General features: G+C 50.8%; 1 protein-coding gene across 1 annotated transcript; it reads right to left on the reverse strand.

Annotated features, from left to right (window-relative positions):
• Positions 1-2: 2 nt before the first annotated feature.
• Positions 3-25,657, reverse strand: HDDC2 (HD domain containing 2). Its single transcript, XM_077902345.1, has 6 exons — positions 25,479-25,657; positions 24,628-24,749; positions 22,501-22,603; positions 16,898-16,966; positions 4,539-4,677; positions 3-367 (listed from the first exon to the last, which is right to left on the reverse strand). The coding sequence occupies exons 1-6, from the start codon at positions 25,572-25,574 to the stop codon at positions 270-272; spliced, it is 627 nt and encodes a 208-aa protein (XP_077758471.1). The 5' UTR covers positions 25,575-25,657; the 3' UTR covers positions 3-269.
• Positions 25,658-26,455: the final 798 nt, after the last annotated feature.

Below are 26,455 nucleotides of genomic sequence, written 5' to 3' on the forward strand. Positions count from 1 at the left end.
AGTTTAAGGTTTTAAAGATGTATTTATTTAGTTCATAAGCAGCTCCCCCCACTACCCCCCAGTCTTCATCCAGGGAATTTTCCAGGACCACATCCTGCTCGCAGCTTCTTTTATTATCCAGACTGTATTGTGTTTCTTGCTGGAGTCCAAGCAATGGAAAACAAACGGACTCACGTCTGGGGGGAATCAAAGCAAAAGCAGCAAAACATGACACGTGAGAGGGAAAAACACGACACCCGTCGCAGGAGGGCCGCAGCAGGGAGCACATGTCAAGAACTCGGCTCACGGGCGGCAGCAGCTATGCTGGCGTTTCTTTCTGCCTCGAGTTCAGAAACCAGCTGGACTATCTCGGGGTGACTGAACTTTCCTGCAAGGCAAGAAGACAGGGAACAAGGTGTTGACAAGGAAATCCATCCGTGCGTCCAGCTCGATCCCAGGCTTGGCTCCACCCCGTGACTCAGTCCAACCATTCCAGGTCCCGGAGAGGGGATCACTCAGAGCTGATGACCCCAGGGGCCACGGGGCACTGGGGATGAGAGCCCGACAAAGGAGTGGCCCATGAGGCAGAGCGAGGGGAAGCCACCCCGGGCAGCCTGAGTGCTCCCAGTGGGGGCCAGACGCTCACGGAGGACAGCAGCCAGAGCACTGAACGCAGCCCCTGCCCCTTCCGCACCTGCGGTTGGGAGGGACAAGGCACCTACATATAAAAAGACTAGCGGGAAGACAGACGGCCTAGGCCGTGCCCGGATGCAAACGTGCCTCATGCAGACACTTGTACACGACAGCCCACGGATCCGGGCTGTCCCCGCCACTCAGTGCTCCCAGATTTCTGCCCCAGGCAGCCACCAACCTACGAGCCACCTTGGGCTGAAAGTAGCTGGCCCAGGGGAATACCAAACTCACCATCTCTCCCCTGGTTTGGGTTTTTTTTTGCCAGTGCCTTTGTTTAACTCTGTTCAGTTACTCCCTATGCTCGGCCTCCTCTGAACGTTCCCTTCACTTGTTTCTCCTGAGGTCTGGCTCACCCTGAGGACACGGCTCTCCCCGCAGCCCTGTCACACAGTGGCTCTTGTCCCTGGGCCTGGGTCTGCCCTCCGAGCTCCCCACTGCCTCCAGGCTGCCCTCTGCCCCGTTCTGGAAAGGTCAAGCTATCACGACTATTCCCACCGTCCTACCAAAGTGGCTCCCATCAAGGACGCAGACTTAGCTGCATGCGGCTGAATCTGCAGACACCTAACTCCCCCCATCCTCCCCCTCCTCCCCATCTAGCGGCAACTCCACTGTTTTACAGGTGCTCAGACCAAAATCCTCGGACGTCTCTCATAAACACCCCCCCACAATCCTGTCCACCTTCATCCTCAGGATATATCCAGAATCTGACTAGTCCTTCCTTTCTCTACCACTACCATCCTGGCTCAAAGCACTATCATTTCTCACTAGGATACACCAATGGCCCCCAGCTGGTCTCCCTGCTTCCAGCCCACATGACCCTTCCAAGACACAAGTCAGATCACACTGGCCCTGTGGTCCACCTTCTCCAGGGGCTCCCCATCTCGCCCAGAGCACAGGCCAACCTCCTGAGCTGGCCGCCGGGCCTCAGCCCACTTCTCCATGACCCTCTCTTCTCCTCTACCCCCACCAGCCACACTGGCCTCCATGCTGTTCCTCCATACAACAGAGTTTCAAAAAGAAAAAGAAAAAAAAAAAAAAAGCCTTAAGTGGTGATTGAATTAGAAAAATAAAAATGTTATCAAACTAAAGCCTTTAAGTCCCCTTCAAAATCCTCAGAAGCCTGTCACCTGGCTCAGTGGGTAGAGCGTGCAACTCTGGATCTTGGGGTCGTGAGTTCGAGCCCCACGCTGGGGTACCGTCTACTTAAAAAAATAAATCTTCGGGATCCCTGGGTGGCGCAGCGGTTTGGCGCCTGCCTTGGGCCCAGGACGTGATCCTGGAGACCCGGGATCGAATCCCACGTCGGGCTCCCGGTGCATGGAGCCTGCTTCTCCCTCTGCCTGTGTCTCTGCCTCTCTTTCTCTCTCTCTCTCTCTGTGACTATCATAAATAAATAAAAATTAAAAAATAAATAAATAAATAAATAAATAAATAAATAAATAAATAAATAAATAAATCTTCGAGGGTCACAGTGTACATCTTCCTCTCTCCCTAACGAAGCTTGTTTTTTCTTCAAGCGTTATTGGGATGACTAAGAAACCACTCCTTACACCAGTTGCATTACTCACAATTATTAATTTCCTAATAGAGGCGTGCACCACCGTGGAAAGTAAAGTGAATTTTCATCTCAACTCAGTGGCGGGCACATCACCTTCTTTCTCAGCTCGTTTCTTCCTCGATAAGATGTGGAGTTTGAACCAGAGGACCCTTCAGGCTCCCACATTTTTTTGATTCTTCTAGTAGTTTCACGTTTCATTTTTTTCTTTTTCATTGTGAGTGTGCCAAAGTGGAAGATGACCGTGTCAAAATGCAAAGCACCACGCAAACATGACTGGTACTTTATAGTTACGTTATTGGTGACGTATGCTATCTGGGAACCCAGCCGGTGCCTACGATGGGTTGGCAAACCTTTTCTGCAGAGAGTGAGACAGTAAATACTTCAGGCTCTGTGACCTATGCGGTCTGTGTTGCCAACTACTCAGTTCTACTCGATTCTGTTGCTGTGGTTTAAAAGCAGTAGAGACAACACACAGAGAATGAGTGTGGCTCTTTCAATAAAACTGTACCTACACAAACAAGCAGCAGCCCAGCCTGGCCATAGTCTGCTGCTCCCTCGTTCACAATGCTCTTCTATTTAACTGAGGTCAAATACTTCTGAGCACCACCTGTATCAAAGACAGAGGAGACTAACCTGGTCTTGGCCCCCAAACAGCTTACTCTGGGGTAGGGTGAGCTACTGGGGGTTTTGGGAAGGGCCCTAACAAGGAACACTGCTATGGAGAAGGCAAGTCAGACTGTCACGACCCTATGGCAAGTTCTGGACCAAACGCAGATTGAGCGACTAGAAGGGAACGCCTGCCTAATTTCGACAGGGAGGATTAGAAAAGGAGACCGGGGAGGCGAGTGGCCGCAGACTGCAGAGCCTTTTGGCCACTCCAAAGTGTCAAGGTCTTACTTTTTAGGAAGGGGAAAGCCAGAGAAGTTTAACAGATGGAGGTGTGATAAGACCTGTGTCTGCAGACACGCAGGACAGACACGGACGGTGAGCCTGGCTGGCCGAGTTAGGAGGTAACGACCACCATCCAATGCAGGAGTGACCGGGGCCTTGTCTGAGGCAGAGGCAGGGGGCTGGAGAAGAGGGAAGGGAAATCGAATCAACCTCCCAACCATGTGCATCGTATTCTGAAGCACAGCCTGTGGGCCAGGGGCCCTGCAAGATCCGGAGAGGTCCCAGATGGGCGCCCTCGGGCCGTGCTCTCAGGGGAGCCGGGGCCCAGGAGACACGGAGCTGTGCTCAGGCAGCAGCCCGTGCCTCTGCAGCGCGCTCAGCCTCTCTGGAGGCTCTCTGGGGGCTCAGAAGGGAGACAGCGAAGGTCCACTGCCCGGTATTATTCCAGCTACGTCACAGGAGCCAACCCCCTGGATCTTCAAATGCCCCCATAAAGTAGATTCTGTAGTTATCCTTATTTTTGTTTTTATTTTATTTTATTTTTAAATAAAGATTGTATTTATTTATTCATGAGAGATACACACAGAGAGAGGCAGAGACACAGGCAGAGGGAGACACAGGCTCCATGTGGGGAGCCCAATGCAGGATTCGATCCTGGGTCTCCAGGATCACGCCCTGGGCCGAAGGCGGCGCTAAACTGCTGAGCCACCCGGGCTGCCTGTTATCCTTATTTTTAAAAGATTTTTTAAATTTAACGTAATCTCTATACCCAACATGGGGCTCAAACTTACGACCCTGAGATCAAGAGTTGCATGCTCTACCGATGGAGCCAGCGGGCGCCCCTAGAATTAGCCTTATTTTAAAAATACAGGAACTAAGGCCCAGAGCGAGGTCAAGTCATTAGCTGGAGGTTACATGGGTTGTATGTGGCAGAACCAGAACCAGCTGGGCTCCAGGGCGTGCTAGGAAGCACCATACGGACAATGGTGGCCTCGATGGTGTGGGGTTCTCTACTTTTACAATTTTTCTACCTCCGTCTTTCATGACTTGGCTTCTGTAAAGCACTTCCATCTACATTCTCTCTGTCTCTCTCTCTCTCATCTCAAAATCCACCTATGACTCAAGTAGGGTAAGCCTTATGGTTTCTGTTTTCCAGAGAGGCCAGGAGGCCACCCGAGGGCACACAGGCAGGTGTCGACGTGAACCTGGCTCGCTGCTCAGGCCCCAGGGTGGTGACGCTCTCACCACCAGGCACCAGACTGCCTCCCACCATGAAGCCCACCATCTCCCTCTTAGGTGCTCCATGGGAAAGTGTCATTGGACGGCACCAACAGCAGATCTCACGAAGGCGACATCAGCCACCATGCTAAGGGTCAGCCCAGCTACGATGGTGTTTACTGAAAACAGCACAGAGTACCTGCCGTGGAATCAAAGAAGTCCTGCAGCCTCCCAGGTTTGTTCTCAGCGTCTTCATACTCAGATGCCTGCAGGATCATCTCACATTGGTCCAGCTGCTTCACGAATTTAGCTTCTGCGCTAGATTGGTTCTCATACTCCTGAGTAAAGGCACAATGAGAGCAACATGATGAGAGCGGCAGGGCAGGCATTCCAGAAGATTCTTATTCTGGTCCTGAAGTCAGAGTCCCAGCTAAGGGAACATTCTGTACTGGCCAGCCCTCCCGACCACATGCAAACCCTCCAGAGATACGCTCGTCTGTGCCTCCCCCTTACTATCAGCACCCCGCGCAAGGATGAGCTGGTGATTCCGTGGAGTCCCCCAGATGCCTCGAAAGTCTCATCTGTTCATAGCGACACTCCCGACATTTTTCTTCCCATCTGGGACCTTGTCTTCCTTTCAGGATCATTATTACTCCTTCCACCTGAGTCATGGATGTCTTTTTAACTTCAAGCTACTATTTCATCTCCTGCTTCTCCAATGATTTCCCTCCTAGTTCAGAAGGGCCAGGCTTCCTTTTCCTTTTTAAATGTCCTTTTGAATGTCTAGCCTTCTCATTGAATTTGGGCTGCCCCTTTACACTGGAAATCTCTGTCCTTGCTTTCCAAACAGAGAAGATTTCACCAAGTCCCCCTGGGTCGTGATTCTGGAGGACACGGCCAGGATCTGTGGGTTCTACGTGCAATGGCCTGTGTGCACGCACGTGTTGGTGACAGGGAAGTGGTGAAGGCCGTGGATGGGGAGCAGCTTTTTTACCTTTCCTCTTGCTTTTGGTCCCTCTCCCCTCAGTGCAAGCCTGAAACAAAAAGCTACAGGAGGGCTGCTTCTTAGAGCGTGACACATGTCACATAACTGCAAGTCCCAATTAATACTATATAGAATCGTTTTTCTATTAAGACCAAAGTGTTCCCAACTGGCTTCCCTGCAAAGCTCTCATTTGTAATTCCACCCCAGATGTGTTTGGATAATGAACCTGTCATGCTTTCTTGGCAGGGGGATGTGATGTGAATCACTTAAGGTTTCTCGGTTTTTATTAGATGCCTTATTCTTATAAAGGCAGCTATATGGATTTTGATAGAGCTGAAAATTGTACAGGGAAATCGTTTCAATATGAAACCAAATACATTTTGTTTCATTTCAAAGGCACTTAAAAATAATTGCTTTTATTTAAACGCTTATTCACATTTATAATTATATATTTATATTTAATAAATTCAAGTCCATTGCTCAACAAAGAAGTGGAATATACTCTATGCATAGCAGTCCAGGATTTTTCTCTATTGAAAGTGAGAAAAAAAAGATTTCAAGACCATTAGGAAATGACCACACACTGTATAACAAATTCCAGTGAAATTACATGTTTCTTTTAAAAATATAAATTGTTGGGTTTTTCCTCAAAAAATAATGGTACAGGCATCTCCCAATTTCATTTTCCACCAGTGAGGCAGCACCAGGAAAACAGTGTGGCCAATAGGGTTCTAGAAGTAAGATGACCCCACGGATCTTTGGGGAATGTACTGCAAGTGGTTTCTCATGACAGGAAGCAGAAACAATGGCAGGAGCAAGAGGAGAGAGAAGAGGCTGAAGGGGGGAGGACGAGCCTTGCAGTTTGTGATCAAGGGTTTCAGCTCCTCCGGCAGCTACTGGACATCACTGAAAGGTTTCAGGCCAGAAGGGTCATGATCAGATTTGCACTGTGGAAAGGTCATTCTACCTTCAGAGTGGAAAAGAGTAGACTGGAAGGAGAGAAATCAGGCTCTGAGACTGTAGCAGCAGAGAAGCCAGGAGAATCTGTCTGGGCCTCATCTCGTGGCAATGAAGATGTGACAAGTGGGAGGATCTGAGAACCACTAAGGAGGAAGAAGTGAACCAAAATGTGAACAGGAACAAAAGAAAGAGCTGAAAATGACATTCTTGTTTCTGGCATGCATAACTCAAGAGGGAGCAGAGGGGGGAAAGGGGCCTCCAAAACTGACCGAGCAAAGAGACAATAGAACCAAAACCTAATGAACAGCATTTATAACAAAACTATGTGACATAGCATTACCACGCATCGCCTCCAGCCCCAAGCCCTGGCTTCAATCAGCAGGAGCAACAGGGCATCTGATGGATCCGAGACTAGGAGAACCTCCCAACAACCAACAGGGGTGCTGCACTAGCTGCTGGTGCAAGCCCAGCACTGGTGGGTGCACCAGCCTGACCTGCTCTGCTGGGGCTCCCCCCGCCGGGACAGGGGGCCCCCAGGAAGAGAAACTGCTGGAGGTGGAACCAAAATTGAGTAGGGTGAAGGTAACAAGAAGAAAAGAAAAAGTCCAGATAGAAGTGAGGAAAGAGGGGCACCTGGGTGGCTCAGTGGCCTTCAGCTCAGGGTGTGATCCCTGGGTCCTGGGATTGAGCCCCGCATCGGGTTCCCCAGAGAGCCTGCTTCTCCCTCTGTCTCTCTCTCGGTGTCTCTCATGAATAAATAAAATAAAATCTTTACCTCCCCCCCCAAAAAAAAGTGCAGAAAGAAGACAAAACCAGGGAAATCTCTGAAAGCAAGCCACCATACAATTTAACACCACATTTAAAAACGAAACAGATGAGGAAGCTCTGTGAAATTCAAAAAAGTTATCTGGGGGCGCCTGACTCAGTTGGTTAAACATCTGACTCTTGGTTTCAGCTCAGGTCATGATCTCAGGGTGGTGTGATTGCGCCCTGCGTCGGGTTCCACACTCAGTGCAGAATCAGCTCAAGATACTCTCTCCCCCTCCCCTCTCAAATAAATCTCAAAAAAAAAAAAGTTATCTGAACCAAGTTTTGTTCCAAAAGTTCAGGAATACTGATTAGGTATCAGAATGAGCAATAAAAAAAGATCAGAGGTCAGATCTCATACAAGCCTACCAGAAGATAAAGAGAACAAGGAACAAAATGACATCTCTACAGGTGATTCACATCAGAAAGACATTCTTATTTTTTTTTAAAGGACCAAATCTGTAAGAAAACTACTTCAAAAAGAACTATAAGATGCTAAGCAAATGGGAAGACATGAAAGAACCATATAAAAAACATCAGAGATAAAAGACAAAGTCATTTTCATAGTGAAGGCTAAGCAAATACACAGGGACTTTTAAATATGATAAATAGTAGCTTAAGAGAAATGGAAATTGAAAAGGAAGTTAGGTTTAAAAGTTTAAAAGTAAAAAAAATAAAAAATAAAAAATAAAAGTTTAAAAGTCAAAAAGAAATGAAGATAATTTAAAGGATCCGAGGGAAGGTGACAAATATTCAAAAAGGCAAAGAAGAACCAACACACAGACATGTTGGAGTTTTGGAGGAAAAAAAAAAAGAAACCAAAGTGAAAGAAAAACTATATTCAAAAACATTTTCTTGAAATTAAAATTTCTTTTTTTTTTTTTATATTGAAAACACACACCAAGTAGCTAAGGATACTAACCCAGAAGGACCAACACCAAGACACATTCTAATAAAATCATATCTATGAAAAAAGTCCTTTGGACACCTATGCAGAGAGAGCATCTGACATATAAGGGAAATAAAATTATCATCAAATTTTGACGATAACGCTTTGTGACCAAAGAGAACGGGAGTAATGTACTGACCTTGCAGTGTAGAGAACAGAGACAAGACTTAGAGCATATTGTTCCTGTGAGCCCTTCTTGAAGAATCTACAAGAGAACAAGTTTCAGCCAGCCCAAACGACCAGGAAACCTGCCAAAAGGACTGGGAGTGAGCATCAAAGGTGCTTGCAGAACTAAGACTCAACGAGGTATAAGAAACAGTATATAATAGTTCAATGTTCTGACAATCTAAAGTACAATCTAGATAGAGTACAACTATTAAAAAAATACAGGAAGAAAACAGGATAGGAAAAACAATTTTTTAAAAGATTTATTTCTTGAAGAGAGAGAGTGTGGCAGAGAGAAAGAGAGAGCGAGCACGAGCAGGGAGGAGGAGTAGAGAGAGGAGGAGAAGCAGATCCCCCCCACCCTGCGCAGGGAGCCTGATGCAGTGATGCGGTATTCGATCCCAGGACCCTGAGCTGAAGGCAGACGCTTCACCAGCTGAGCCACCCAGACAAAACAATTTTTTAGACTGTTTTCAGTACCTGGAATTGATGATGGTGGCATATACACAATTGTTATCCTGAGACATGTATGTGTATAGCAAAGGACCAAGCCTACACAGTCAGGATTCCTTGAGAGGAAGAAAGGACAATATAGAAGAGGGTAAGACACACCATAAAGGAGGTTAATAAGTAAACCCCGTGCAGTACTATATTCGAATTGGAAATGTCACCATGAACCCACGAGGCGTACACAGATACCCTAGCTATCCCAGCTCTGTCCAGTAAAAAGCATAAAGACCATACCCAACTCAGCAGCAGCCAGGACCCCCGAGCGCACACCGTGGTCTTGAAGTAGCGCTGCCTACTGACACAAGGAGGCCAACCGGGACGTCTGGCCGAAGTGTGTTCGAGATGAATGAGGCTGGACTATCCTGTCATTCCCACCATCGAGGAAGCAACGACCAAAGTCAAGCATGATTCCCTCATCTTTCCGATAGGAGCTGCAATCAAAGACTAGATGACCAAGAGGCCTCTGCTAATACAATTACTTCAACTACTAAATGAAAACGAGATAAACACACGGGTATTTTACAATTGTGCAGCCCGAAAGGATGAAGGGACGTTAAGCATCGAGAAACCCCAGCCATTCTGTGGCTCATGATGAAAGAATCCAACAGCATCTACAGTTTTGCCAGAAAAATCCAACATGAGTCTGATCCAGCCTCTGGATCCCAGTGCACCAATCTGCACAAAGTAGAACACAGGGACATGCCCTGCATCGTGAGTGTGCAACTGGCAAAACCCAGGCTTTGGACAACTCTGCGAGCCAGATGGTCTGGATTCTTCAACAGATAATTTGCAAGAAAAAGAAAGAGGTGGGGTGGGCATCAGGAGCAGAGAAGGAACTGTGGATTAAAGGAGATTCCAGGGGCGCCTGGGTGGCTCCATGGTTGAGCGTCTGCCTTCAGCTCAGGTTGTGATCCTGGGGTCCTGGGATCAAGTACCACATCAGGCTCCTGCAGGGAGCCTGCTTCTCCCTCGGCCTATGTCTCTGTCTCTCTCTCTCTGGGTCTCTCATGAATAAATAAAATCTTTAAAAATAATAATAGTGAAAATAAAGGGGATTCAAAAGGTATATGAAACTTTAAAAAAAATGGGCAGGATTGAACTAAAATGTCTTGGACGACCGCTTGAGTGATAAAACCATAAAGAAGGTGAGGCTGTGCCTGTGAACATCAGCGGTTGCCTTTGGAGGAAGGGAGGGCCTGGGCTTGGCCTGGGCATGGGAAAGGGCTTCTGGGCCGAGGGACCCTGATGCCAGATGGCAGTTACGAGGCCGTTATCCTTCCGGTAACTCACCTGCCATACACAGGTGTTGGTGTCCTTTCCTGTGCTTTATTTTTCTATAAGACAGTTTTAAAAATAATAAAAATGGTTGAAAAAAATGAGGATGCGATGAACCTACTGAGTAGGCTATTTAGGTGGTGCTGTCCGTTAGGCTGTGGGAGTCTAAGTCCGGAGCCCAGGGGGGTGACTCCCAGGAGAACACACGGCACCGTCAGAAGGTGACCAGTGAAGCCCGGGAGGAGCGCGTAGGGACAAGGCCAAGGCCAGGCCCTGGGAAGGGAACCTGGGCTCGGACCAAGTCAGCCGAGGAAGAGGAACCCGCGCACAAACTCAAGAAAGAGGAGCCAGACACTTGATGTCACGAGCACCGGGCGTTACACGCAAGTGAGGAGCCACTAACCTCTACCTCCGAAACTAGTAATACGCCCTCTGTGAATGAATCGAATTTAAATTTAAAAAATAAAAAATAAAAATTTAAAAATGGAAAATAAGAGCCAGAAAGGGACAAAGAAAATCAGGAAGGTACAATGTCACAGCCCTGAGGGATGAGAGAGCTTCACCAATGCGCAGCCACAGGTGTCAGGGGCACCGGGCAGAGAGGGCAAGGGCCTTGGGGACAGTGGGGGAGGCCGTCAGCCTGGGGAGGCCGAGAACGGAGGGGGGTAATGTGGTATCCAGGGACGTTTATTTCAAAATAAGGTAGGGAAACACCCTTCCAGAGGCTGAGAAAGTTCCCATCTGGACGCTTGTATTTCCCATGGAAGGAGGCAAGATTACCTGCCATAAAGTTGGGGGAGGAGAGGCCAACTGGTGAGTGAGGAGAGGGAGGGACAGCAGATGTGGGGCCCCTGAGGGGGTGCTGCGGGCCTGGGTGCAAGTCTAGGCCCTCCTGGGGGGACCAGCAAGGAGGGGGGCCAGCAGGCCCCTGCAGCAGCCCTCTGCAGCCCCCAGCTGAGACTGGGGAACACAAGGGGCCGAAATGGCTGGGACTGGGGTTCTGTGGAGCAACACAAGAGGGAGTTCAAGCAGCAGAGAGACACAAGTCTGGGTCCCTAAAGGGAAGGAAGGGACAAGGAGGCCACAAGCCTCCTCCCTCTTCCTTGGGGAGGGGTAGGCCCCACGAAGCCTTACAGGAAGTTTCTGTCTGGAACCTTCCACTGGCTCGCCTCCCAGGGACTCTCCCTCCGGGACCCAGGATCCTCCTGTTGCTCTGCAACCCACTCCCCAGTAACACACTGCGCCTCAACTACAAAGTATCCTTTGTAGGGAGACTTTTTTAAAGGGTGCCTTTAAAAAAAAAAAAAAAGATTTTATTTATTTATTTATGAGACACAGAGAGAGAAAGAGGCAGAGACACAGACAGAGGGAGAAGCAGGCTCCATGCAGGGAGCCCAACGTGGGACTTGATCCCGGGACCCCGGGGTCACACCCTGAGTTGAAGGCAGATGCTCCATCCCTAAGCCCCCCAGGCACCCCTAAAAGGGCATCCTTAACCCACTGTGTCTCCAACTGGCTGAGCTTCGGGTGACATGGAGAGAAGCTGCCGTGTGGGAAAGGCTCCCAGGCCAGGCGGGGTGCCAGGCGTTCTGCACAGGGAGCTCCTGCTTTGCCTTGGGACTCACCAGGATGGTTCTTTCAACTGAAAGGCAGGTGGTGGGGGGAACATCTTTCTGTGATACTCGGGAGAAAAATGAAAATGTTTTCTCTTGACTTGCTGAAATCTGATTTCGCACTTCCATGACAAAGATAAATTATAATCAAGGATGTTTAATTGCATTAAAGAGACATGACCCTGGGGGCCGACAGCTATTTATAGCAGTGAACAGCTATGATTAACATTTTAGGAATCAATCAACTGGCATTTTCTATGTAACTGGTACTTAATTCTAAGTTTCCTGGCTACAGAAGGACCATATTTTCTTAAACCCAAAGCAGAACATACAGACTGGAGACCGGAAGGATACAGCCTACCATGCGTCAGGCAATACTCCGAGTGCTTTACATGTATGCATTAATTCGACTGCCATTCGACCTATAAGATAGGTATGTGTGCTATTACTGTTGCCATTTTATAGTCGAGGATATTGAGGCGCACAGAGGTTCAGTAAGTTGCCCAAGATCACGCTGGCAGTAAACAGGGTATGTGAATCCTGGAAATTGGGTATTGAAGTCCACGTACTAACACCGAACATGAATTATAAAAACGCAGAAGTGAAAATGAGTCTGTATACAGGGTTGCACAGTGTTCTCCAAAAATCTTGATGTCTACCTGGAATCCAGGAATGTGATCTTATAAGGTCTTTACAGACGTAATCAGATTAAGATAAGGTCATACTGGATTAGGATGGGCCCTAACCCAATCAATGACTGGTGTCCTTATAAGAGGAAAAATCCGGGTGCAGATACAGACCCAGGGAGAACACCACCTGACTACAGAGGCTCAGGTTGGAGCGATGTGTCTATAAAGGAGTGCCAGAGCTAGAAGATGCCATAAACAAAGAAACAAACAAACAAACAAATAAACAGAAATAAAAACCGAAGAGGCATCTACCAGAAGCCAAGCAGAGGCAAGAAAGGACCCTTCCCTGGAGCCTTCAGAATATGGCCCTGCCGACACCTTGATTTTGGACTTCTAGTCTCCAGAACTGTGAGACAATAGATTTCTGTTGTCTAAAGCCATCCAAATTTCTGCAAATTGTTACAGCAGTGCCAGGACACCAAGAGTCTCTCACTACAAATAAGTAACCGGCGAGGTGTCCTAAACATGGTAAAACGGTAAATGCTTGCTCAGTGAACCACCACACCACATCACCATATGAAGACAATGTTGAACTAGGAGGGAGGTGTTGTCACCTGGCACCTAAGAGACCCTGGGCAAGGTACTGCTCCTTAAGCCCTGTCTTCTTGTCTGTAAACTAAAGGAGTTGGACACAGGTTTTCTTCCAGTTTTAAATTTACAAAATTTTAACAGACACAGGAAAGAATCAAAGAGACAGAATACAGAAATGATTTTAAAATAGATAAGAATACAGTAAAGTAGCCACTACATAGTACCAGAGGTATCAGAGAGAGAGGGAAAACAGAGCTACGGAGAGACAGAGAATTAGTTTTCTGGGGCTGCTATAAAAAGAACCACAAAGAGGGGCTTAGGGAACAGAAATTTATTGTCTCATAACTCTGGAGGCTACAAGTCAGAGATCAAGGTGTTGGCAGGACTGGTTCCTTCCAAGAGCTGTGAGAAAGAATCTGCCCCAGGCCCTTTTCCTTGGCTTATAGACGGCTTCCCTCATGTTCACATGGTGCTCCCCAATACATATCTGTGTCCGACTTCCCCCTCCTTTTTTTTTTTTTTTAAGATTTTATTTATTTTTTTATGAGAGACACAGAGAGAGAGGCAGAGATGCAGGCATGTAGGGAGCCCGATGCGGGACTCGATCCAAAGATTCCAGGGTCACGACCTGAGCCAAAGGTAGGCACCCAACTGCTGAGCCACCCAGGCATCCCTCCGACTTCCCCTTTTTATAAGGACACTAGTCATACTGGATTAGGACCCACCCTAATGATCCCCTTTTGAAGTGGTTACCTCTGTGTAAATCCTATCTCCCCCCCAAATTTTTTGATCCTATCTCAAAAAGAAAAACTCTCTGCAGTTACCATTTCCTATTTAGAGAAGACGTGAAATGATATATTTCCAAAAAATAAAAAATAAAAATTAAAAGAATTAAAAAAATTAAAAGAATTTTAAAAAATTAAAAATTTAAAGAATTTAAAAAAGAATTTAAAAAAGGATATATTTCAAGATGAACAAAGTCTGAAATATAATGATTAAAAAAAAGAAACCTCCTTCACAGTACCCATAAAGAAGTCCTGTCAATTCATGCAACAAGTATTTATTGCCTAATTGTGTATTATATTTTACTAAATATTGAGAATAAACTATGGAATGGAGCAAGAAAAAAAAATCCTATCTCCAAATGAGGTCTTATTGGGAGGTACAATGTGAATTTTAGGGGGACACAATTCAATCCACACTAGAAAGAGAGGAGGGGAGGGGACTATCTTCTGAGAACCGCCCAAAGCTAGGCCTTTGTGTCAGAAGATACTGTGGGCTCTGAAAAAACATGTATTGTGGAGAGTGACACTCTCGTTCTTGAAATAGAGTCTTTAATAAGCACAGGACGGGGAGAAATGGTCAAAGAAATTAGGGGCAAGTCTAATGTCTAACACTCTCTTTACAAAATAATACTCAATATTAGGGATGTACATTTTTTTTCAAATATCTAAATAAACTTATATACACTCGTGCCCACCAGCATGGGCACACGTCCATACTCATACGGAGACTTAAATAAGTGCTCAGTCTGTGCCTCTGGGGCCCTGGTGACCTTACCTCTTGACCTGAAGCAGCTACTGCGTTCATAGGGGTGTACGTGCTGGTAAAGGCGTTTAAGAGCCAAGCATACTATTCTCTGCGAATCAATTTCTATACTTATGTCTGAAAAATGCGCTGCTGCTTATATGTACATTCATCTGCGCCCTCGGGCTCTTCATAGGAACAGGAGCTCCCAACCCTTCCGGAGCGTGCAAAGATGACGTTCGTGTCAGAGAGTAAAGAAGCTCACAGTTTTCCTCCTGGGCACCAAGCAACATCCCACAGGATCACCAACAAAGCAATTTGATTCCTTGCTCTCTTCTTTTAATTAAGCTCTAGGCCGCCAGGCAGCAACAATTCTCAAGGACAGTCGCATACCAAGGCGGCCAGCTGTGCACCTGTCCTGAGATCTTGGACTTTTACAAGATCATAAAACTGTCACTCGTTTTGGGGTTATTGAGTCTCTTCGTGCTCTGTATTTTATGGTTTGTTCGTTTTTTGTTTTTTTCCCAAATCCAAAGTCTTTCTGTAATGTTTTCACTTGGAAGCTAGTTAATGAAATCAGAGAAGATTTTACAGTGAATTTCAAATCAATTAATTTTTGTAAAGTAGATTTTGCAGTAAGCTTTTTTTAGCCGGTTGTTGGTGGCTAAGTGAGAAAATAATGTAAGAGATAATGCCACCGTGTTTACGATAATTCGGCAACACAAGGGAACCAATTCTTATAAAAGGTTTTCGAATTACGCAAGTCCCTCCTTAAAGACATGAGATTAGTTTCGTAAACTCAGGGACTTTTTTTTTCTTTCAATGTACGGCGTGCAACCCAACTCCACTCCATTATTCCTCAATTCACCGTGTTCCAGAAGTTCCCTTGAAAGTACATTCTTTGGCACAAGGGGCTCTTGTCCCTGAAGCAACCGTGTTATACCTGGTAACAGAAACCACCTGAGCCAGGCTCCAGCTAGACACCAGGCATATTTTGCCAAATTTAATTATCACAATTATTCGGCCAGGCAGGCATTAACGGCTCATGATACTTTACCTTAAACCCTGTTTCAGTTTTCAGCATCTTTTTAATTTAGGAAAATAATATGGTATGTAGAGTACGTATTACGGAGAAGTCCTAGTGGGGCCTAGGGCAGACTCAGCTGCCGAACAGATGAATATTTCTAACATCAAAGCATATTGATTTTTACACCACGAGGGACAGGTCAGAGTGGGGGACAGCCTGAACAGCCTCCTGTGGACTCCGGTAAGATCCTGCTGTGTGTCGTCAAGTTAGAGCAGGTGTTTTTGTTTTGTTTTGTTTAAACTGACTCCCTGAACTTCGCAGACTCCCTAACTGTGGCTAAGGGCCTGTGGAGCTTATTATTCTCATGTTCTGGGAGCAACAAGCCAACTAGAGCCAGGTACCTGACCCAAGGGAGGTGGGATTCACATCCAGGTCTGTCTGGCAGCAAGGCCTGCTCCCTGCATCACAGCCTCCTACTGCCTCCCGAGGGAAGGACGCTTCTTCCATCCCCGAACCCAGCGACGCCCCAGAAAGCACAGCACACCACAGAATCCGGCCACTGGGTAAACAGGCCATCTCAGGAGAAACGTGCATTCAGGGGTCGACCCCGACACTTCCCTACCTGGCCCTGGGTCTTCCCAAGTCAAGGGAAGGCCTGACCCAGCATGCCAGGCAGTGGGAAGGGAACTCTGGAGGCTCTGAGGCTCAGGGGAGAGCAAGGCTGGGTGGTGGGGGGACCTGAAGACTTGGAAGGAAAGGAGGAGGATCAGCATTGGAAGGCAGCACGGGGGAGTAGGGATGGGAGGGAACCCTGGAAAGTAAGCGTGTGAGGTGAAGATCTTCGAGGCTAGGGAGCAGGGTCTGGGGGCTCAAGCGAACGAGGGCCAGAGTGGACCGCAGGGGAAGGGAGAGCAGTGGGGGCACAATGGCTTTCTTTGCTCTCTCCACTCTTCTGCCCTTTCCATCCAGCCAAGTGGCCTCCTGGTCTGCTGTGCAGCACTGGGAAGGGAGGGAGCACCCACAGGGCCCAGGCTCTGGCCTGGCATCACGGCCGCACTTCACCTGGCCCCAACTCGACTCCAAACAAGTCTTCAGACTTTCCTAGGTGGACAACAGACTCGGAGAGGGGAATACGCCCAAGGTCCAAGCCAGGGCATGGTGAGGGCCCACGTTCTTCCCAAGGACCAGAAATGGGTGGGTGGGTGTGGGGTGGGCAGGAGAGCTGGGGGGGTGGGGGCGGGTAACAGCAAAGCGACAGGAAATCCAGGGGGCTGTGGAGTCCAGATCTGTGCCAGGCACTGTGGTGTCCGGGGAAATGGGGACATTAGGAGGGAGAAAATTTTCTTTTAGCCATGAGCAATTCCTGCGGCAGCCAGGAGGCGAGAAACAGACACCCAGGGGAACCGACTAAGCTGGGGACTGCCCGTCAGGGTGCCCTAGGCCACCCGAAACCTTGGTGCGCCATGTACAGTCAATCACAACACAAAAAGGTCAAAAAGCCACGCGTCCCACATACTTACTTCCCAAAGTTCATAAAGTTCCTTCCTGAGATCCTCGGGGAGGAGCTGGCTTAGCTGCTTCATGGCCTCCTGGAATAGCAAACAGTTCTTGGGATCATGAGCACATTTACCTCGTTAACAGCCCCCCTAAGAAGGCGAGAAATGGGGCTCAACCGCTTACAAACGGCAGCTGAGTGCCCGACACCCCCCCCAAAGGGCAGCTGAGTGCCCGACCAGCTCGCGGCTCCCAAGGCGGCGGTGGGCGCAGGTGAGGGAGTCAGTGTCAGGCCCCAGCGCTTCGCCCAGCGTCCACCCTGCGGCCTGCGGCACGCCGGGCCCCGGACCCCAGACCCCGGCCACCCGCCAGGACCCCGGCCTCCCGCCAGGACCCCGGCCACCCACCCGGACCCCGGCCTCCCGCCAGGACCCTGGCCACCCACCCAGATCCCGGATCCCGGCCACCAGCCACCCACCCGGCTCCGGGGGGCTGGGCGCCCATCGCAGGCGACGGGAGCGAGGCGGGGGTCGGCGTCTGGCGGGAGGACCACAGGGGCCCCGTGCATTTCCAACACAGACACGCGGAGGCCCAGGGGGCCTGAGCGGGGCAGAGGCGCCACCCGCGTGGCAAAGCTCGGGAACGCTCTGCACACCGTCGCCCTCGCTTCCTACTGTCAACGTTCTGCCGCGGGACACGAAGCACGGAGCGCAGGGCGCTTACTGGCCTACGGACGGACAGGGCCGGCCTGAGTCTCCGGTGGGCTGAGGATGCACAGGCGGGCAGGGGCAGGGGGAGGGCGGGGCAGGGAGAGGGGCAGGGAGAGGGGCAGGGGAGGGGGAGGAGAGGGACAGGGGGAGGGGATGGGGCAGGGGTGGGGCAGGGACAGGGGGAGGGGATGGGGCAGGGACGAGGCAGGGACAGGGGAGGGGGAGGGGGCGGGCAGGGGGAGGGGCAGGCCAGGTGCAAGGGGATGGGGCGGGGGAAGGGCAGGGGAGGGAGAGGGGCAGGGGAGGCAAAGGGACAGGGGGTGGGGCAGGGACAGGAGGAGGGGGAGGGGAAGGGCGGGCAGGAGGAGAAGGAGGGGAGGGACAGGACAAGGGGAGGGGATGGGGCAGGGACGGAGCAGGGCAGGGACAGGGGGAGCGGGCGGGGGAAGGGGGAGGGCACGGGAGAGAAGGAGCATGGGGAGGGGGAAGGGCAGGGAAGGGGCAGGGGCAGGACAAGGGGGAAGGGCAGCGGAGGGGCAAGGGCAGTGGGCGGGACAGGGGCAGGGGCCGCACCACCCAGGGCATATGTAAGCCGTCCCTCGCCCTCCCTCTGCAGACTTGTCCAGGGGTGGGGACCTCGCACCTTGCACTTCCCAGGGTGGGGACCTCGCACCTCGCACATCCCGGGGTAGGGACCTTGCACCTCACACGTCCTGGGGTGAGGACCTCGCACCTTGCACCTTGCACGTCCCGGAGTGGGGACCTCACACCTCGCACGTCTGGGGGTGGGGACCTCCCACCTCGCACATCCCAGGGTAGGGACCTTGCACGTCCCGGGGTGGGGACCTCACACCTCGCATATCCCGGGGTGGGGACCTCGCACCTCGCACGTCTGGGGATGGGGACCTCGCACCTCGCACATCCTGGGGTAGGGACCTCGCACCTCGCATGTCCCGGGGTGAGGACCTCGCACCTCGCACCTCGCACGTCCCGGGGTGGGGACCTCGCACCTCACACGTCTGGGGGGTGAGGACCTCGCACCTCACACGTCCCGGGGTGAGGACCTCGCACCTCGCACCTCACACGTCCCGGGGTGGGCACCTCGCACCTTGCATGTCCCGGCGGGGGGACCCCAATGGGCGTCAGGCAGAGCTCGCAGGCCTTTCCCCAAGGAGCTGAAAACAGGTGCGCGTCATCCGCTCGCCCTGCCTGGCCTCCCGCCCTCTCCTGCACACGCAGGCCCCGTGGCCAGTCGGTGGGCAGTGGACCCACTGGGCCAGGATCTCTGCGGCCACACAGCTCACAGCCGCCACCCGCGGGCCATCTGCATGATTTGTCTAGCAGACGTTAGGGGGGAAAATGTCACCAGCCACTTCAGAGCAAACCGCAATGGCCAGTGTCACCAGGCTGCCCTCCTAAGTGCAGTCACAGCCCGGGCGGCCTGTGGCTCCAGACCGCCCGCAGTGGTGTCAGACGGGCCGTGTTTGGTGTCTGCGTCCTCCCCGGTTTCCTTTTCATCAATGGCGGTCAAACACTTCGAGAAAATCCTTGCACTTCCAAAAGTTAAAGATGTCTTTACAAACGGATTGTCTTTCCCGACGTTATTCCAGAGACAAGCATCTGTCTGTTGCTTTTGTTTGAAAAGAATGAACTAATGTGTATTCGCAGGTATATGAAAATCTCCACGCTGGGGTGACTTTATTCCTTTTGGGTGTCGCACCGGGCACCGAACACAGTGACTGGCGCCTGGCCTGACCACCGAGCAGGGAACGGACCCGCCACCCATCGTGCCAGATACTCTATTTCTACAAAGGTAGTGTGCGGCTGAAATCAACTTTTTGGGGATCACACCGGATTATGACTTACGGGCAAAGCGCCTGTTGATGAAAAACCATCACGTCCTTTAAAAAGAACAGGTAAGGAGTATGTTGTTGGTCTCTTCTTAAAAACCCGACATGGATTTTCTGGATCTATACTCTTTTTGCCGCCTTTGGTTTGATAGGATCAGATGGCCTTTCGAGACCTGTTAGGTAGTCGACGTTTCGAGATTCTGTTTGGCAAGACACGCTGCACAACCGTGCCTACGTGTTTTACACGAACCGTCAGAAAACGACTTTGCCAAATCCCGGGGTCCACGGCTGCCCTCCGGGCAGAGAGCCCTGCCCCGGCCTCTTCCTCTCTGTGGGGTTTCTCGCCTTGTCCACAGGGACCCAGGGTGCTCACGTTCCTCGCTGCCAGCACGTGGACAATCTGCCCCAAGTCCTGAGCTGGGTCTGCCTCAGCCAACGTCCTGGGGCGGTTTTGTGCAGGCAGGAGGCACCCAGAAGGCATCCCGCACCCTCTCCTGAGGCCGAGCAGTATGGGACCTCTCTGCACACCTGGGTCCCGTGGTGTCTGAGGCCCGACCCACCGAGGACTGGGGGTCGGACCCTGAGCAAGTTACATGGCCTTGTGGCCTTCGGGCTTCACTTCTGTAAAATGGGGTCAATGATGGCATCTCCCTGGAAGGGCTGGCGTGAGGATCAAAGAGGTGACCGATCCGGAGCTCATGCCCTGGGGCCCCTCATCTACACTCTACTCATCGTCCGCTACCTTTTTCAGTTTCCCTATTTTACCACATTCACTCCCCCAATAAAAGCTGGGTTCTTCTCCTTTTAACCTCATGGTCCTTCAGCGACCTTCAGGCAACTCGCACCCCGCAGACACACACCGTCCGCGATCCTGCCTCCACGCACATGACCTGCTGCTGCTGCAGCCCGGCCTCGGGGCCCTGACGCTCCCCACGAGGCGTCAATCGCCAGCTCGGGTTATAACATAAAAGTCTGTCTTTTCTTGCTTAGGATGAGGATCAGACAACAGTAGTGCTTTGGCCCTAAATTCTCTCTGCCAGGCCCTCGTTTCCCTTTGCTCTCGCTACCTCCTCTCCTCCCCGACAATCAGCCTTGAGCCAAGGAACCCTCACTTAATTATCTTACTGCACAGTTCAGACCTCCAAGTCTAGCTCACAAACGCCGCCTGCATAAAGAGTTGTTCACCTTCCAGACCTTTCTCTCTGTTCCCAAACCCTAACACGTGGCAGGAAGAGGCAAGGGGGGTATCAACACTCTTTCAGGCCTTTGGTTTCCTGTCTTGGAACCTGCGCGAGTCCTCACGATGCTTCCCCTGTCCCACCAAGTCCCCCGGGACACCCAGGAGGTACGAGGAGGCCCGAGAAGTTCTCATCACTGCCAGGATGGTGGGTCCCTCTGTCCGGGGCCCCACCAGGCCCCTCCGTGAGGTGTCACTGGCCAGGCCTCACTCCTGTCCAGACAGTAGCCAGTCTCCCCTCATCTTCACAGGCTGAGGAGCCTGCCCACGGACTCTCTCCTTTTTTTTTTTTTTTTTTTTCCCAAAAGGCTCTGACTTGCTCCTCTGTAGAGGAAGCCTCAAATTCATTATGAGCCTTCATGGGGCCAGTTGGTCTTCTCACTCTGTGTGTCACTTTACGGTCTCCAAGGACCCTCTGGTACTTCACTGCACCACGTCTTCTCCACAAAGTCCAGATTTATCCTTGAAAAAAACCATCACGCATCCTGAAATGAGCTGTATGATTAGGGAGTTTTGTCCTCATCCCTTTCTTCTACCTCGGGGCGCCACTCAACACCCTCTGGGCCGGGGCTAATTCTTCCTGCCACTCAGGATCTTGAACTAACTGGGTCTTGCATTCATTCTGCCAATCGGTCTAGGGCCTCTTTATTCACCAAGAGTCTAGACTCCTACAGAGAAGCATTTCCTCAGCTTTCTCCCTTTTACCGGCTGTCGTGATGCGGAGCCTGTATTCTGGGTCTGTACATTGGCAGGAAGAACACACTCCTTACACCGTTTCCCTTGTTCCCATAATGTCAGAATTCCTAAAGTGGTGTTCCTCGTGCATCTTCTCGTCTCTGGAGGGATAAAAGTCCTGCTGCCTACGGAACGGCCGTCTCCCCCAGCTCTGAGAACAGCTATTCAAGCCCACCTTCCCTGTTAAACCATTTTGATGAAGGATCCAGCCACTTAGCAATTTAGGACCAATGTCCTATAATAAAAGTACCTTGCAATAATCCCTCAATTGAGAAGCAGCTATTCAACATTTAAAAAAAAAGCAAAACAAAAACAAAACACCTTCTTGGATTTTCCAACTTCTGTGTCAAATATGTCTTCCTCGTTGGCCCTGGGCTCTGGATTTAGAGCCCAAACTGATGCTGATTTACTTTTTTTTTTTGATGTTCATTTCCTACTATTACAAATGTTTTTCTTCTAACCAATACGCTAAAGGACTAATTGGAAACTCACAAGTAACTATAATAATTATTATATTTGGGATTTGCAGAACTTTCCTCCAAAGAGCTCAGCCAGCCTGGAGAATTCTTTCAAGTTCTTGCAACTGCCCTCGTGCTAATGAAAGCCATACTATCCATGTCCGTATGCACGAGAACAGCAGCCAGCAGCTTCCTGACCCGGTGTCCCACGAGGCAGGCAGCAGGCGTAGTTTCCTGATCTTGTGTTAAACAAGGTTGAGAACAACCCACACCAGTGCTCTGCTCACTTCTGGAAATCCCTGCTTCTAGAAGCCAAGGCTGTAAGCCACCCAGAAGAGAGTAAGCACCAACAACGGATTCCTCAACACCCTGGGGTGACTCCGCCTCACCAGTCCTACCGGTCCACTCCGAGGCTCTTTTGTCCTGACCTCTGCGCCACCTAACCAGCTGCCTGTCCCACGAGATCCATCTGAACGTTCTCCAGCCCAGGCCCTCAAACCCTACAAATATCCTCCCCTGATTTCCCCTTTCTGAGTCACTATCAAAACTCTGTCAACAGTTTTGCATCAGGTCTAATCAACAGCTCTGCGTCACCAACGGGTCCCTCTGGTGGTCCCCTGCGGAGCAAACAGCACTGACCTCTTCTCGCCTATGCTTTTCTTCCTTGGGGATGTTATCCGCTGGTGCTATGTCCCCAACGATGCTCTCTGCCATATCATGAACCAGGGCTAGGCGTACACATCTGGCCAGGCGAGAAATGGTGAACGACCACACAGGGTTAGATTCACTGCCAGGACCTTCTCCTTTACCTGTGAAGCTGCAATTTCCTTTCCCCCTCCATCCTCACGGGGTGTTTTAATGCAGTACTTTCTAGAGTAACTCTATCCCCCTCGCCCACAACAGCTCCGATTTGAAACTGCTCGTTAATATTCAACACCGTAATACATGAATGCAGGAGAAACGGTTAGCATGCATTTTTTTTTTTTTTTAATGTCCAGTTTTTCAAATATCACTTTAAAAGGTTGATGACTTCAGATGACAAAGCCAGGAGGAGAGGATCTGGTCATAGCATTTACTTCCTGATACAAAATTCAGAAACAATCATTTCCCCAGTATGCTAGCCAGATGTCAACATGAGGCTCCTCACAGAGAGATGCGTGCACTAGGGCAGTTGTGGTTCCAAACCCAGCAACCACTCATACACTGTGTGATCTTTGCCAAGCTACTTAATTTCTTTCAAGGCTCCAATCTGTCAGCCTTCATTTTATCAGCTGTAAAAAAGGAATAGTAGGGGACACCAGGTGGCTCAGCGGTTGAGTTGAGCGTCTGCCTTTGGCTCAGGGTGTGATCCCGGGGTCCCGGGATCAAGTCCCACATGGGGCTCCTTGCATGGAGCTTGCTTCTCCTTCCTCTGCCTGTGTCTCTGCCTCTCTTTGTGTCTCTCATGAATAAATAAACGAAATATTTTTTTTTTAAAAAAAGGAACAGTAATACGTCATACGGTTGGCATAAAAACTCAGTTTGATAATGTGTGTTCCTGGCACCATGTTGATCAATAAGCAAATGCCTATAGTTACCGGTGATAATGATTAATGATGAGGATAATCACTGTCAAAGTAACAAAGGCAGGTCATGATATAAATGCCCCCGAGGGCCAGTCTGTTTCACGTGTCCACTATGTCGTAGGCAGTTCACAAGACTGTCTCATCCTCAGCCTGTCTCTGTCATCCAGTTCAAACCTCCAGCTACTCTCAGGTTCGTTATCTCTATCTGACACCACATTCGTCTTGTACTTTTTGCCAAAAATCCCACTTCCACACCATCTACAGAGTAACAGGGCTCCTCAACTCTAATGAACCTTCGCTACCATCAAACTGACGATTTATGACGTATCGTTTCCAAAACATAGCCTTAATTTCCTACCACCAGGGCTTTGGTGGCTATACCCTCCTCTCTGCACTCTGTGCCCTCTCCTTTACCAAGTCAACTCTTCAGAGCTCACCTGAGATTCCACTCTCTCTATGAAGATCAGCCAAGGACACCTGCTCTCTTCTACTAAACCCTTTTCTTAAACTCTTAATTTTTTTTTTAAAAAGTAATCCCCAAAGGCAATGTGGGGCTCGAACTCATGGCCCCAAGGTCAAGAGCCACATGCTCAACCGACAGAGCCAGCCAGGTGCTCCAACCTTGCCATCTTTTGAATATAACTTCTTCTGTGCTTTTTTATAGAAGCCAGTTGGGACCTGTGTCCTTCATGGGAGATTTACCTACTGTCCTATGTTGCTAGGAAACTTTGTCCTGTGCTCACAAAACCTTTTAAACACTTGTTGACTTTAAAAGGAGATACCTCTTTCTCAGCTACGTCTTGCACATACCCTTCCGAAAAATCACCTCACAAACAGGTGATAGTGTTCATGAAAGGGGCTAGACTAAGGCACAGAATGTACTAACACAATGACAGGATTTGAGACTTACCACACTCACTCTCGGGCCTGGAAATCCTAATATCACACTTAGGTCTGCTGGAGACCAAGGCAGGCTTTATCACTTGCCAAAAGAAAACCAGAATGTAGTTTATAACTGAAGCAATCAACACATTTAATTCCCCTTCCTACCCCCTGAACCTGTATGGGTCGCCGCAAATAGTCTCTCATTTATTTTCTCTAAGTAACCTCCGAGAATTAGATACAGGCCTCGGTCACCAGAAGCGGTGCCGAACCCACAGACCTGCAGTCCTAACAGGTGTCAGCGTCCACGGCAGCTTACCTGTCCTTGTTAAGGTGTTCATCTTTGGTCACCAGAGCCATAACTGCCATTCGGTACATGTGATCCGATACACTCTCCGGCCTCTCGACGCTTCTGTATACCCAGCCCGTCCGGGGGACTCTCTGATGAAAAGAAGAGAAAAAAGTTGATAAAAATAAATATTTAACGTGTCTGCTGTGCTCTTCGAGAGAAATCTACGGAGTAGGGTACAGAAGTAGCGTGACGGTTTCAGAAAGTATTACAGGAGGCCTCACCAACCGAATGGTCCACATCTGGAATCAAATAAGCCAGTGGGGTCAGAGAAGGAGAAAGAGGGGGGGGGGGTGAGTAAAAATAAAAATACAAAATACAAAAAGAGAAAGAGGAGAGGGAGAAATAATTCACATGTAAACACTGCAAGAGTCCAGCAGTCCTGTTACTCCGTGTTACTGGGATGGGAATTATGGGCCATACAGGAGTTCTTCAGACATTAAAAATAAAACTGTAAAGTACTGCGTTTCTCGGAACTCCAAGAGTTGGGACTTCTTGCATTTAAAGAGGCAGAACGAACGGGGCCTGTGGGGAAAGCTGCGAACCTAAGGAGCCACAGGCTTGCAGACTTGGAAGCGCAGAGGAGAGGAGCCTTTCTGGGGCTCCTGCTGCCCCCCGCGGGCTGCGGCGCGGCTGCGGGCGGAGGGGGCGCCTCGGGGCACCCCAACCCCACCCCCGCCCGGGCTCGCCCCGACACCCGGACCCCGCGCCGCCCCGGCCCGGCAGGGAGGGGGAGGCCCGCAGGCCCGGGAGGGGGGGAGGGGGGGAGGGGTGCAGCCTCCGCGGGCTGGAGCCCCCCGCGCCCCCGGCCCGCCGCTCACCTTGAGCTGCCCCACCTGCCGCAGGAACCGCAGCAGCGCCGCCGCCGACCCCGACCCCGACCCCGACCCCGACCCCGACCCCGACCCCGAGGCCATGCGTCCCGGCGCGCCGCGGGCCGGAGCTCCTCCCCTCCTCCTCCTCCCTCTCCGGCTTCTTCGCCTCTTCCCTCCTGACTCCTCCCCCTCCCTCCGGCTCTGGCCTCCTCCCTCCGTCTGTCTCCTCCCTGTCCTCCTCCCTCCCAGTCTTTCTCTTCCCCTCCTGACTCCTCCCCCCTTATGACTCCTCCCCCTCCTCTCTCCTCCTCCTCCCTCCACCCTCCCCTCCTGACTCCTCCCCCTCTTTCTCCTCTCCCTCCTCTCTCTCCTCCTTCCTCTTCCCTCCCCTTCCTGACTCCTCCCCCTCCCTCCGTCTCCTCCCTCCTTCCTCTCCCCTCCTCCCTCCGTCTCCTCCCTCTCCTCCTCCTCCCTCCCCGTCTCTCTTCCCCTCCTGACTCCTCCCCCTCCTCTCTCTCCTCCCCCTCATCCTTCCCTCTTATGACTCCTCCTCCTCTCTCCTCCTCCTCCCTCCACCCCCCTTCCTGACTCCTCCCCCTCCCTCGTCTCTCTCCTCCTCCCTCCCTCCTCTCCCCTCCTCCCTGATCTCTCCTCCCCCTCCTGCTCCTCCCTGCTCCCTCCCCTTCCTGACTCCTCCCCCCTCGTCCCTCTTCTCTCTCCCCTGCTTCCCCTGCTTCCCAGGGCCAGACCAGGCGGCTCCCTGACCCTTCTAGGAAAGCCCATTCCCCCTTCCTGCCTCCGTGGCTGCCCTCCGGCGCGGCACCGTCCCTGGCGGGTCTCGCACAGCTGGACCCTCGGAGTCTACAGGGATTGCATGGGGGGGGGCAGGCGAGGGGGGAGCAGGAGGAGGGCTGGGGGCCTGCAGGCTCAGGTCTGATGCCTGATGCGGGAGGATGGGACGAGGGGCCCGAGGAAGTACTTGG

The sequence above is a fragment of the Canis aureus genome, chromosome 1, assembly GCF_053574225.1.
Source record: "Canis aureus isolate CA01 chromosome 1, VMU_Caureus_v.1.0, whole genome shotgun sequence".
Lineage (NCBI taxonomy): Eukaryota > Metazoa > Chordata > Mammalia > Carnivora > Canidae > Canis > Canis aureus.

Excerpts from the sequence above, each read along its gene's own strand:
- HDDC2 (XM_077902345.1), bottom strand. The coding sequence starts at position 25,574 with ATGGCCTCGGGGTCGGGGTCGGGGTCGGGGTCGGGGTCGGGGTCGGGG. Across the intron at positions 24,750-25,478 it reads GGCAGGTGGGGCAGCTCAAG|AGAGTCCCCCGGACGGGCTG; the intron begins GTGAGCGGCGGG and ends TCTTTTCATCAG. Across the intron at positions 16,967-22,500 it reads AAAAGCATAGGCGAGAAGAG|GAGGCCATGAAGCAGCTAAG; the intron begins GTCAGTGCTGTT and ends TTGCTATTCCAG.